This window comes from Haemaphysalis longicornis, unplaced genomic scaffold (assembly GCF_048455015.1).
Source record: "Haemaphysalis longicornis isolate Haplotype H1 unplaced genomic scaffold, Haemaphysalis longicornis Haplotype H1 scaffold_28, whole genome shotgun sequence".
Taxonomy (NCBI): domain Eukaryota; kingdom Metazoa; phylum Arthropoda; class Arachnida; order Ixodida; family Ixodidae; genus Haemaphysalis; species Haemaphysalis longicornis.
Window position 1 is genome coordinate 4,312,087 of NW_027526329.1, and position 13,900 is coordinate 4,325,986.

Here is a 13,900-nt window from a genome sequence, read left to right on the forward strand (position 1 = left end):
ACTGGTGTTCTCACCTGCGTAGCGGTGATCTCTGAGTCTCGTGTTTAGGCACGTGAGCTCTGTCCGATACAGCTTCTATTGCAGTTCAAGGGTATGCGGTAAACAACGCCAACACAGCAATCAACGAATTTTGTTTTGTGCTTTGTGTCACATTAGATATGTTCGTGCAATTTGACATCCTGATTAACTATTTTGAAACCCTTTATTTTGATCGATGCTGAGAAAAGGACTCTAACTTTTCGCTTCGCTCCTACCTTCTTTATTTTGTTTATGCACGAAATCACTGCGTTTGCGTGCGTGCGTGTATGTGTGTGTGTGCATGCGTGTGTGCTTGCGGGCATGTCCGTGTGTGTGTGCGTGCGTGTGCATGCGTGCGTGTATGTGCGTGTGCGTGTGTGTGTTCGTGCGTGTGTGCATGCGTGTGTGCGTGCGTATGTGCGTGAGTGCGTGGGTGCTTGGTGTCTGCTCGTGTGCGTGGGCGTGTGTAGATGCGTGTTCGTGTGCGTGTGTGTGTGTTGGTGTGTGTGTGCGCGCATGCGCGTGCGTGTGTCCATGTGTGTGTGCGAGCGTGATTATGTGTTTGTGTATGTGTGCTGCGGCTGGCGGCGCCGCGGTCCGTATACTTTATTGGCCGACAGCACATCGAAGGTAGAAAGGTGTTACCGGATGAACTTAAATATCAATGCGTTTCTTTTTCCTGGGGAGCTGATCATGACATTTTTGAAAGCGTTGTACCTTTGCAATTACTTAGCTGAAACTATTGCGCAGGCTTTCTGCGGGTCGGCGACGCTGAATAGGCATGCGCGTGGTTGATACAAAATCCGACCTTATCGACAATGTCTGGGAACTGTGGTCGCAGCGGAGGTCGACGTGCGTCTACTCATGTTGGAGGCGCTTTCATGAAACGAAAACACGAGTCCCTGGCAGCTTTGGCTGTTGGTCAAAAAGGATCGTATTCCACTGGCGTGGAGATAAGATGGTGCGTCAGCTATCAGCGGCAAACGTGACAGCTACCAGTGGTTCAGTCGGATCAGAGATGTCGCCGTTATCGGCAATGGAGTGCTGATAAGTCCTGCTCGAGCACTTGAGGCATATTCTTACGCCATGGAGGATGCCGAAGCAAAGTATGATACGATGTGCCGTTGGTTGCGCCACGTGCGAAGGAGCACCTTAGAGGCCTCGACGTTGCTGTGTGTGGCATCGGAGCTGTTATGAGGGAGTACGTGGCGTCCATCAAGTTGTCGTCATTGGACGTCGCGCATGTCATGACATCAGGTCGTAAAAGCCATGTACGTTGCCATGACTTTATAAAGGAACTATTCGTTCGCTAGCGGTGAAAGTCGGACGTGTAGTTCAGCACAAACGAGCGTGCAAATAGGGGGCCTCTAAAACATTTGTCCTGCTATAATTTTTCGTTATGCTTCCTCGCCAATTAAAATAGTGAAATATGGTGCATGGTACAGAGAAGCAAGGGGCATGCATCTCTACCAGCTTTACCCCGCAGCATTGTACAGTATGCATTTATTGTGAACTTGAGAGCGTACAGCAATGTGCCCAATGAAACCAAGAGCCTAGGAATCGTAATTCGACGTGTCGAAGTCGAAAAGAAAGACAATCACCAAAAGGTTTTTTTCTGTTTATTCCTCTGTTCTCAGTTTCAACATAGCGTAAAGAATATGCCACTGCCTTACGAATCGTACTTCCAATAGGGAGCCTGAAAACAAAACCGTGCGGTACATTGTTCATGAGAGCACCCGAAAATAGAAACTCCTATTGGCTGGTGGCACAAAGTTGAGTATGAATAACTGAAATTTCTACTTTTTTGTCTTTCAACTACTTCACGGTAAAAAGGCGTACTATTCTACCAGTTGTCTTTCTTCAGTGTCGACGAAGGATGATCCAGGGTCCCCTTCCTGGGTAGGAGGCGAATGCATATGTATCCATCTCCATAGTTCCCTGAAAATGGGAAGCACAGCATACATTATGCACTATGCCAGTTCGTCACTTTTTTTCTATTTTTCAGGTCTTATCAAGGCAAAAGCGTTTTCACTTCTCAGAGGTACAAGAAGCTCCCTGCAATGAACTTAAGACTCCATTGGCTTGCCTAACAACAAAGAATAGTTACTTCACCCCAGAGCTACCACGCAGCTGCATGTACTACAAAACATTGGAGAATTTTGTTTGACTCGGGAAAACGTCTTATTTCATCTTACGATGAAAGAATCTGTACAGCAGCTCTGTTATAGGGATTACGTAGTAGTCTTGCGATAGAGCCGAACATACTCCCCAAATGTTTTTCGCCGTTCATTTTGATCTACAAAGTGAATGGTCAACACTAAATAAGGAGTGAACTGCACTCTGTGGTGAATGATCCAGCTTTGAGGGCCTATCGCTTGAGGCTTCCAATCCCAAAGCAATATCTGCTTTCCAGCCAAAATCTGCTTTTCAACCAAAGTTATGGTTGGCAGATTGCACCCGGCGGCGAGACATAGCGAGGGAATTTCTTTGTGGTACATGTATTAAAGTGAGTTGGTTACTGGGTTAAATAAAAAGAAGGTTTACGAGCAAGGCACTGGGCCCGCTACTCGACCAGCAAGGTATGCACTGACGCTTCCACCATAGGGAAGTGGCGCTGGTGTCGGTTCCTGCAGATCACGGTGGCCAGTGCTGGTGAGGTGAATGCGCTTCACTACACTTATCCTCCTTTTGTCTTCTTCTGTCTCTGTCTCCTTCTGTCTCTCTTGGGATATCCCCCCGATGTCGGTTGTACTCTGCGCAATAGACGAGGGCATCGTTCCGGCTATTCACATGGAAAGTAGTCAATATTAGGTTCATTTGAAGCACTGGCACCCTTGCGATATGTCGTTAGCTGTTGAAGGTGGTCCACGCACACTACTGTCGTTCAGCTAGCTTGCATGAACTAGTAAATAAGAGGTCATTGAGCGTAAAGATTACTCTCTGGCATCTATGTGGCGATTTTGTTCCCCAAACTTCTCATCAGAACGCTGTCTCTGCGTCTGAACACACGAAGTGCCCGTCCTGTCACGGTATCTTCCCTACTCTTCAGGTCTCGATTCTTCGCTACGGTAGATTGAACACAGGGCCTCAGTAGGTGGAAGCGTGTATGGAGTCGTCTTTTGAAAAAGGTACCGCCAGAATCCTTTCCGCAACCGTGCGAGGTCTGGTTCGGCAGTAGAACAAGAATCTTGCCAGCATTTGCTCCTTCGACGAAGCATACTTGGGAGCCTCATTACATAGCTTCTTCCAAAATTACTTCACTGTGTGCATGGCCATTTTCGAAGTGCCCTTCGATGCTGGATAATAAAGAGCTGTCCGCGCATGTTTCACTTCATTATATTCTGCAACGACGCAGAGCAGCCGTGGTAGATAATTGTCTACTAATGCCGCTTATGTCGAGTGTGAGTTCTTTAAAGCCAAATATGGCTAGGAGGGGCGAAGGACACTGAATTATTTTATTGTTTTGGACTTTTGTGTCCATTTTCGCCGAATGACGTAAATGTATACCATTATAGCGATGAAGTGTCTTTACTTGGCTAATTTTGCTTAGTTTTTCTGAACATACAAGTCATACGGCAGTGTTTATCCGTTTACGCTATTTTATTCAGTATTTTTAACGTCGTTTCGCTGACTTTTTCGTTTATTCTTCCTTTTTGGGATGTGATAGACAACATGCGTATTAACAGCAGAGCTGTATAGGCCAAACTTCTTGCGCCCGTCGCCGCAAAAAACGTCGAAGACTCAAAAAAGTGCAGTTAGGGAGGTCCTGGTAATGGAACACAGGAATATTACTCCTTGAAACCGGCCGACTAACCATTGGGCCACTTTTTTTTCTTTTTAATAACCACTGTGCCGCCCTAGAGGGCTGAGAGGTACACGATTAGAAGCGGCGGAGAACAATGACATGCTCAGCCATTCCGAAAGAAACAAAAACGCCTTGCATGGTCAGAATCGAACCTGGGTCTCTCGCGTTATGAAACCGGCGTCTATCCTATTGAGATATCATCGCATTCCGGGTCCATAGCATTTCCTTTGGGTTCGCAGCGCGGGCGTTGGCTTCGCACTCGGCCGCAGGTTCTAGCGTGCAAATGCGGTCCCCTTTGGGAAGAGATGTAAAAGCCTGTGGACGAATTCTCCGGGCCCGCCAGTCATGCAGAACTTTCAGCGGCACGTTCGGAAATAAGTGAGAGGTGCAACAGCCGGATCTTCGAGGAAGGGAAGGGGGCCGACAGCTCTGCTGTTTATGCAACCTTGCATCACTAGTGCAAGCGGCGCGTATTGCTTTTATGTCAGCTGATTTTTGTGAAACTTTTCTTACTTCTTGGCTGTTCAAACTTTTGTCCAGCCAATTCCTTTCATTTACACTAGTATAACAAATAAAGCTGTTACTTCCACCAAAATCTGAATTTTTGTGGAACTGTAGGGCACTACACGCCCGCCATTTCCCTAATTTTCTATTCGTACTTTGAACGTTTTCTTGGGTGGGCTTTTCTTATTCTTCGTTTTTTGTGGGAGATGTATGATATGCATATTTTTGATTCTGTGAGATCATTCTTGTGAAATGGATGGCAAAACGTTCATTGAGCCTAAAGGGAAGGGGTATAAGGGCGTGGTTAGCCTTCTAAGTCCAGGAGGTCTCTTGTCCGGGCTGCCTCCAGTGCGCGCGCAATAGGGCGACCTGGCGCTCCGGTGCGGAGCTGGTCAGCTCGGACTCCAACTGCTCAAAGGAAGGAAAGGGGTGGGGATGTGGGTGTTGGGGGCAGGAGAAGACGAGGTGGTAGGTGTTGAGAGGGATGTGACAATGGGGGCAGTCGGGTGGAAACAGAGAAGGGGAAATGTGGGATAGAATGATGTGGTTAAAGTATGTTTCCGTCTGTAGTCGGCGGAGGATGTAGGCCTGTTGGGCGGTGAGGGAAGGGGGGGGGGCGGGTATCGCCGTTGGCAGTTTGTGTGGTGGGAGAGGATGGAGTTGTACGTGGGGTCGAGAGGTGTCAGGGCTGTTGGGTCTGGGGTGGGGGAGTTATTTGGTCGAGGCTAGGCGAGGGAAGTGCCCGGGTAATGAGTGCGGGGGCTGCGGCGTGGGCCGCCTCATTCCGTGCCAGGCCAGATGGGCCGGGGGTCCAGACAATGGAGAGGTCAATGTCTTCAGGGAGGCATTGAAGGAGGTAAATGGCTGCTGGCGGGGCGACGCTGGCTTGGTAGAGGCGGCACGCTTGCTGCGAGTCGGTTATTATGGTCAGATAGGGTTGGTGGCAGTGGGTCAGGGCATCGTGGGCGATGGCGAGGGACTCGGCGGTGAGCGTGGGGATGCGGCGGTAGGAGGCCGCGGTGGGGAGGCGGTCCTCGTTGTTAAGGACTGCGATGGTAGTGCTGTGGCGGGTTGAGGACTGCGCTGTGTCGGTATAGCGTGTGTCGGGATCCGAGCCGTAGCGTTTGTCGAGGAATCGGACGCGGGCGTTGCGGCGGCCTTGGTTGTAGATGGGGTGCATATGCTTGGGGACAAGAGGGACGTGGATGTGAGAGACGTAAAGGGACGTGGACGTGGAGCTTCCTTTGTCTTGAGGTGGACGAAAGGGCAGCTGTATGTAAGGCGACTGATGAGGAGGGCTTGCACGAGTTTGCAGGTGTCGGATTCTTTGAGGCCGTAGGTGGAGCCACGGATGCACCGAATGAGGTGCGTAAGTTGGGTGATTGTTTTGTGGAGCTGTGGCGGAAGAATTGCGCCGGAGCCGTCGTAGTGAAAAGGAGCTCCGAGGACCGGAAGGTAGGTGACTTGGGGAATGGGAGAGCCGTGGATTCTCACTTGTGGGTCCGGGGTAAGTTGTTGGGGGCGGCCGCGAGTGCGGGCTCGGAGAACGAGCAGGGCAGACTAGCTTGGTTCGACTGTTAGGCCTCTGGGGTGGAGGTAGGCGACAGTGGTGTCGATGGCTTGCTGGACGGCGTCTTGGTGCGCGCCGCTGGAGCCACTGGTAGTCTATATAGTGAGGTCATCGGCATAAAGCGCATGGTAGATACCGGGGATGGCATTCAGGAGACTGGGGAGGTGGAAGAGGGCGATGTTAAAGAGTAAGGGGGAAATAACGGAGCCTTGCGGTGTGCCTTTGGCAGGGGTGTGGAAGGTGGGGGATTGGAGTGGGCCGAGCCGGAGGGTGGCAGTGCGGTCCCGCAGGAACGCGGAGACGAATTGGTAGGCGCGGTGGCCGCAACCGGTGTGATTGAGGTTATCGAGGATGGTTTGGTGCGTAACGTTGTCGAAGGCCCCTTTGGTATCCAGGGTGAGGAGTGTTTTGGGTGTGTCACGGCTGAGGAGGTCGAGGAGCTGTTCTTTTATTTGTATAAGGACGTCTTGGGTGGAAAGATGTTGGCGGAGACCGAACATGGTAAGGGGAACAGGTTACGGTCTTCGAGGTAGGTGGAGAGGCGCTGGTGAAATAGGTGTTTATAGATCTTGCCGAGTCAGGAGGTGAGGGCGATGGTTCGGAGGGTGGTGGCGTAGACAGGTTTGTTGGGCTTGGGGATAAGGGTAATGTCCGAGTGGCGCCACTGTGAGGGGTACGTGCCAGCTTCCCAGTTGATGTTGTACTAAGTGAGGAGGTCTTCAAGGGTGTCACCCGGGTGGTTGCGGATAGTTCTATAGGTGATGTGGTCTCTGCCCGGGGTGGTGCTGCGGGCGAGGCGGGCAAGAATGGCGTGGAGTTCAGTCATGGTGAAGGGGAGGTCCATGTCGGCGTTGGGGCGTCCGGTGTATTGAAGGTTCGGGGCAGGGGGATGAGTGACTGGATCACCAAAGAGATGCTGCATGATGGTGCGGAGAAGCTCGCAAGGGGGTTGCGAATGGTTGCGGATAAGTTGGTGGATGCGGTGCATTGATTGACGTTGAGTAGAGGGGCTGTCCAGGAGGGTGCGGAGGAGGTGCCAGGTGGCACCTCCTCCGCACCCTACAGGAGCGAGTAAATTAGCTGACCAGCTCACCTGTGGTAGGGGAGGCCCGGTAGGGTGTTGGTTGAGCAATGCCTGTGGTGGAGGGAGCGGCGGAAATTCGTGGGCATCGGTGCACGGTCGGCTGGAGGTCTTAGTCAAGTGAAGGGGGTGCTGCTTAGATGGTGGAGAAGTGGACCGGTAGCGCTTGGGGCAGTCGCGGTGGGCCGTTGGGTGGGGTCCGTCACACAGCTTTCAGCGAGGAGTGCAGGTGTGTTGCGGTGTTGGATCGGGAGTGCCGCAGCTGTGGCACCGTGACTTGTCGGGATGCGGGCAGACATCTTGGCGGTGCCCGATATCACCGCAACATGAGCAGGTTTGGAGCGCTCGGCGGTATGGTTGGCAGCGGATCATTTCGCAGTCAAAGTTAGTATAGTAAGGAATGCGGGTTCCGGCGAAGGTGAGGAGAGCGGACCTGGTTTTGCCCATAATGCGGGCATAGATAAGGTACGGGCGGTTCGTAGCCGTGAGTTCTATAAGTTCCTCCTGAGTGAGACCCTCAGAAACTCCGTGAATTACGCCACGTGCAGTGCCTGGCGGGTGCTTCATGTAGGCGGTTACAGCGTAGGTGGTCTGGCGGTGAGTTAGTTCGGTTATTCTGGAGAGTCGGTCGGCCAGGTGGGGGTCGGAAGTACCAGCCACGATGAGGTTGGTGTTGGGTTGCGCTTGATACCTGCGGCGGCGAGACCTCGCGCTAGGTCGCTCGTCGACCAGTCGCTGACACGAAGGCCGTCATGTGGGCGGACGACAGTGAGGTAGTGGGTCGGCGGGAAGCGCAGTGGTGATATGGTACGCACCGCTTTTGGAGGCGTCTCGGTGGCAGGGGGTGACGTAGGCGTAGATGTTGACGGCTTCTTTCGGCGTGCGTAGATGACCTCCATCCAGGGGTTCGGGCGGGGGCACGTTCGGCCGCTGAGGTGGTCATAGTCCATTTGTTGAGCGGCGTCTTCTTCGGTTGAGGTGGCGGGCGGCGGGTTGTTGCTTGGCGGCGCAAGATTTACGCCGGCGTCGGCAGGCGTAGATTCACTATGGGAGTCGGAGCCCCTTTGCATCTCCGTGGAGGCGGCGGGTGGCATGTGTTGCACGTGATCCGGTGGCGTGGCGGAGGGCGCGAGCAGGTGTTCTTGCTGCGTCATGGCTGGAGAGTGGCCGCTGGAGCTAGGCCTGAAGGTAGGCCCAGCAGCGGCGGTGACGCTGGCAGACTTCGCCGTTGGCTTGTGTCGCTGCTGATGGTCGGAGTGGGCCAATTCTTGTGAAAACTTATTTTTCTATTTTTCTTGTTCTTTTGTTCTTCAAGATTTCGTCAAACTAATTATATGCATGTACACTCATGCGTATAACGATTAAAGGTGTTACTTCAGCCAAATCTGCAGTTTTGTAGAAGTGTAGCCTGGTACACGGTTCGCATTTTCCACATTTGTCATACGTATTTTGGCCGGTTTGCCGACTGTTTTCGTGGTTTCTTAGATTTTGGAGGAAGTTGTGTAAGACACATGTATTTTATTTTTTCAGATCACTCTCGTCAAAAGTTTTCTATTTTACTTTTTTTTGGCTTATCGCATGTCTGTCCGACAAAATACCCCCATGTGGGCTGTTATAACGAATAAACGATTTAAAGTGTTACCTCGGCCAATTGCGCATTTTCATCCAGGCTGTTGGGGCACTTGCCTAAAAATACTACGCTTTAACGATCTGCAGGGCCGCAGAGATGACTTTAAAATTCTATATTCGGAGAAGAACTCTTTATTCCTCGTACTAAAGATCATATGGGGGCAAGACCACCTCGGGACGCCGCAGGCCCACGGCATCGGGTGTCAGAGTGCCAGCGTGAAAACAACAAGAGAGAGAGAGAGAGAGGGAGCCACATCCGAACGTACTGGCGCCGAACTGCACGTACACTCACCGCCAAATGTAGTAAACGGTGTTTATTGCTTGGCAAAGTACAAAGAGTTTTCTCGGGCGTGGCAGTTAGCCCGCCGCTCAAGCAACAACTGACGCACTACTGACCCTTTCGCCGTGGGGAGGTTGCATACCCGCACTCGTATCGCCGAGCAAGCGAACGTTTATCGCGGGCGAGCATTGCTCTCGCCCTAACTTCTCCTTGTGCTGTCAGCATGCTCAAGTTACTCTTAATCCACTGAGTGCTTGTCGGTAGGACATGTTTTTTAATTTACAAAGGTGGCCGCAGTTTCAAGGCTCATAGATGCTGTTTCACCTTTTTGGCTTCGGGCCTCGTATTGACAATGATTCACGATGACGCTACAAGTTAGGGAATAAAACGTCTTACAGCTTGTCTGTTAGTTTCACAATACTATCTTTTAGTTTTGTTGTTATTTTTAAATGCAGAGCATTTCAGTAACTCACGATGTCACCCGCGTTGGCGTCCGTAGTCCGCGTCCGCATCGCTCCCCCTACACTATATAAACTCGCCGCGTTAGGTTCGCGCGCAAGAACAGGTGGGGCGCTCGCATCGCGCTCTCTCGCCGCGGTCGGTTCGCGCTTAAACCACACGTCGTTCGCGCGCGCTGCGGTCGCTAACATCTGTGGCGTGATCGTGACGTCAGCATCACGCGTTCGCGTGGTGGCGATTTCGGCGCTATAACACTCTCTCGCGAGGGGCATTGGCTTGGATTCGATTGGATTGGCTTGGATTGGCTTGGATTTGGATTGGATTGGATTAAAGTGGATTGTGTTGCGTCATAGCCGCGCCACGTTGCGTCATAGCCGCTCCACGTTGCGTCATAGCCGCGGCAGGGGGTTCACGGCACGTTTCACCATCGACTTCATCGACAACGTCTACGCTGGAAGACAACAATTACAACAACAACAACCAATACGTAATCCATACGACTTGCAGGCGCCCCCCCCACCCCCCCGCAGAAATGCTCTGCATTTGATCGTGCCCCTCGCGAGGGGGATGTTTTTTTTTTCTCTCTATTTTATTACACACAGTCAAAACGCATGTAAAAATACGACCTTTAGGAAAGGGTGTTTTTGCATTTTACCATAAATTTGTAAAACGTAACAGACATTTGTTTGTTGTATTCTTTTACTTCAAATGTAGACTGCTTAGACACTTTCCCTCGACGATGACAGAATTGGGCAGTTATATTCGACTCAATACTAGAGGAGTGGTTTTACAGTACCTTTGTGTTATTTTATGCCTAAATAGAACGGTTGCTACGACCTACTTATACTTGAACTACCTCGGACATTTTTGCTTTCACTCACCATCTGAGAGGCTCCTAACTCGAGGTGGTACTTCTGGACCAATCTGGCAATTGTGTACTTCAGCTCCAGGATCGTGAACCTCATGCCGACACAGTTTCGAGGCCCAATACCAAACACTGCATAGGCTAGCTTCTTCAGTGACGTTCCATGTTCTGGAGAAAACCTGCAGTGAATAACAGTGACCCTCACATTTATACCGCACGACGTTTTCTACGTTAGTACTAGCTTTAAATGCACCCAAAAGGGAAAACTACACTCCTTATAGCAATGCATTTATAGATTTCGGAAAACACAACATATACTACCGAAATAAAAGCCTCCCTAAACCCCGTGAGGAAAGCGTTTCCGTCAAGTACACGATCACCATGCGGAGTAGTCTTTAACACACCCCTGATTGGCGATATTAGTTGCAAAATTTCTAAGTTTCGCTGTTCGGCACCAATTTGAAACCGCGCCATCTTTTGGAGAAAAGGACCACTCGAATAACCCTCGAAGACGCGTTTAAATAAGTGGGTTGAGAAGTATAGATTGGCTATCACCGTCGTCAGGCGTGCATGCGTGTTCTAGTGCTTTTGTTTACAGCCGGTACAGCTACACTCTGTTGCTATGCGGCTCGGTCACATCTCCGGTGCTCCAATTACTTTTGACGGCACCGGTACATTCCTACACTCATTGTACATTCCTACACATTCCTACACTCATCAGGAATGTACTATCATGATCAATTTAATACAAACAACTGAGCGCGTGGCTTTCCGTACATGGCGGGCATCACGGCGAAGGGCCTCGTATGCGCAGTGCAAACAAGGTACGAGAGTTTGTGTCCAACGTTGATATGGAAGATCACCATCGTTCGGCGTGTGAGCATTTTGGTTTGCCTTTCCAGCGCGTTCGGCGCCCGCTCACGCAAGCGTTATCTTACTTGGTGGTTGCTATGATCGAAAACGGCGCACAAAGCTATATATATTCCTTTATGTTTTTTGCGTGCTGAGCACCCAACAGATGATAGAAATACGACGGTGTTTCCATATCAAGGTTGGTCACAAATTCTCGTAACTTGTTCGCACTGCGCATAAGCGGCATGTACTAGGATAAGCGGCATGTACTGAAAGCCACGTGCCCCGTTGTTTGTATTTCAAATTACCACGATAGAACACTCATTTCCTGAATGTACACTCATTTTCATAGTCGGTGATGATTGTGGAAACAATGTCAACTACCACCATCTCCAGAATTCTGGATTCGAAATTGCGTCCCATCCCACTGATGCTAGCTGTTCCTATCCGTGCAATAGTTGCACTGGAGGACTACGGTGAACCTATTACAGTTCCCAACAGTCAAACCTAGCTGGCGGGTAACATAAAAAATTCAGGGAAGACTTGCACGACGGAGAGTTAAATGACGAAGCAGTTGTACGTGTTCATTGATGAACACAAAGTTGAGTGTTAGCATCGGGGTGGTGTCGTGGTTGACGTCGCCGGCATGGCAGTTCAACGACCATGCGTCGAGGAAGTCCCGAGTAAGCTCGCCGTTATATTCGACGTTTCCCTACAGCACTCTGCAGGCATGGCTTATCGTCTCTAGAGGATGCTATGCACGCCAAGCCTTTCGAGGCGCGGTTTGTTCTCCAGCCGTGCGAGCTTTCCGCGGCCGGGCCTAATGGAGTCTGTGATCCCCTACGGCAGCTTCTTCATTCAAGTTACGGCTCTTTTAGGGTAGACAGCGCATGCGCAAGGCGATACGAGGAAGAACGAACTAGGTATGTATGCAATGGCGTGTCCTTATCGTTCCGAGCAAATGTTGCCACGGTACGGCAAAGGCCGGAGTTTTGTTTTTAGCCACTATTGGCCAAGTTTCCTAAGTTGGTATCCTCAGGTCGACGAACGTGCGCTCGGCATTTTGTTGGTAGTTGGAACTGCGGACACCATACACAAGCGATATGATCAACAGCTTCGCAATGTATAAAGATCTCATACTGCAAAGAAAAGCGAAATTTGCGGTAGATAATCGTTTCTATTTGTGCCTATCTTGAAAATAGACATTCATGGACTCTTATAGGCATTTTAGCGCAAACGCCAAAATAGGCGCTTATAGGCACTATAAAAACGCCGTCAGAGCACTTCTTGACATTTCCTTGATGATCTTATATACAGGCGGCGCGACAAGAGGGCTAGGCACAAAATAGCCTTTTGCCTAAATTCCGCGCTCTTCTCATTAGTGCGAGGGTTGGCGAAGTCACCTTTTACGCCGGGAGAATAAAAAGAACACAGTTACTAATACTTACCGGTCGGGGTCAAATATTTCAGGGCTAGGCCAAAATCGTGGATCCCTATGAAGTTGATACGTTGGCACCATGAAGCAGGTGCCTGCCTTGAACTTGATGCCATGGAACTCGAAGTCCTCTTTGGCTTGCCGGGTTACAGATCTGGGTGTGAAAAAACACAAACATAATCACGGCGCGAACGTTGAGTACCAAATTTGCAAAATAACAAACACATCGTATTTACGCCTATTGCAAGTGAACATAGCCATTAACTCACGATAGGAGTTATCTGTCTTGTGTCGCGTTAAACGGATCGGGTTTGACTGCGAAGTAGCTTTCTTGACTACGAAAAATCTTTATGGGATATTCAGCAGCAAAATACCTTCCATTTAAGAAACCGAAGAAGCCAGTGCCTAGCAGCTTAGAACATGTCTTGGAGTAACGCCAGTAATTGCAAATAATCACGCTGAGATAAGGTACTAGGAATAAAAATGCAGAGTAATGCTAGCAAAGATTTCATTAAAAGGAAGGTGAAGCGGTGTTAGAAAAAAAATTCAGAGCCCTTCCACCCTGTGAAGAGGGATGGCCAGCAAAGCTGCGGTGCCGAGCCTCCACGTGAGGTTTGACTGGTTCGTAGTCCAAGGGGTGCACGAAGCAAAACACGTTTGTTTGTAATTTGCGGTTGAGCATTGTCCCTGGTTATTAACTGAAAGTCCAGTCCTGTCCAGTTACTGCTCCTCGCGCATGCTCAGCACGCCTCTTCACGAGCCACGTGAAACGGCTATCAAGCGACTCCGACGCATCGTCAGACTTGGCTACTCCGCAATGAGGCGCACACCTGGGCAGCGCGGCCGCCAGTGAATCTGTTGGATTGTGACACCACACAATCCAACACAATCCACTTTAATCCAATCGAATCCAAATCCAAGCCAAGCCAGGCCAAGCCAAGCCAAGCCAAGCCAAGCCAAGCCAAGCCAAGCCAAGCCAAGCCAATCCAATCTAATCGAATCCAATCCAATCCAATGCCCCTCGCGCTTGCGCAGAACGGCCCTTCACGGCACACGCGAAACTGCTCAACCTCGGCCAGTGTAGCTTACGCTACAAAACACACAGGAATCGTGGATAGGAATTTATTATAGTGCGGGTATGGTAATCACGCCGCATGCTTTATGAACGCCCTAGGACCTTATTAATTTTGTGTGATTTTTTTCGTGTCACGGGGCTGCGGCGCGAAGTTTTACGATCCCGGGGATTTAAGTGGGCTCCGCAACATGGCGCTACGCTCGCTAGCGATTCCTGTCTACATCGCTCTGGGAACGGAGACGATCTGCTGGATCCTAGTAGTTTACAGCGTTGCCGTAAAAAGAAAAGTTGACTAGCAGGAAGTACACATTGAATAGTTCCCGTGTA

At 50.4% G+C, this 13,900-nt stretch overlaps 1 protein-coding gene across 3 annotated transcripts in view; it reads right to left on the minus strand.

The window, feature by feature from the left end:
• Positions 1-1,621: 1,621 nt before the first annotated feature.
• Positions 1,622-13,900, minus strand: part of LOC144172989 (cytochrome P450 3A8-like) — a 101,331-nt gene continuing 89,052 nt past the window's right edge. The window contains exons 12-14 of one of the 3 annotated variants that reach the window (XM_077701583.1): positions 12,512-12,652; positions 10,228-10,390; positions 1,622-1,956 (exon numbers count right to left, since the gene is read on the minus strand). In XM_077701583.1, the coding sequence (XP_077557709.1) occupies positions 1,879-1,956; positions 10,228-10,390; positions 12,512-12,652 (382 nt within the window). In that variant the 3' untranslated portion in view covers positions 1,622-1,878. Of the gene's footprint in view, positions 1,957-2,499; positions 2,772-10,227; positions 10,391-12,511; positions 12,653-13,900 lie in introns of those variants that run through there. The other 2 variants (XM_077701584.1, XM_077701582.1) reach the window with 2 other exon arrangements.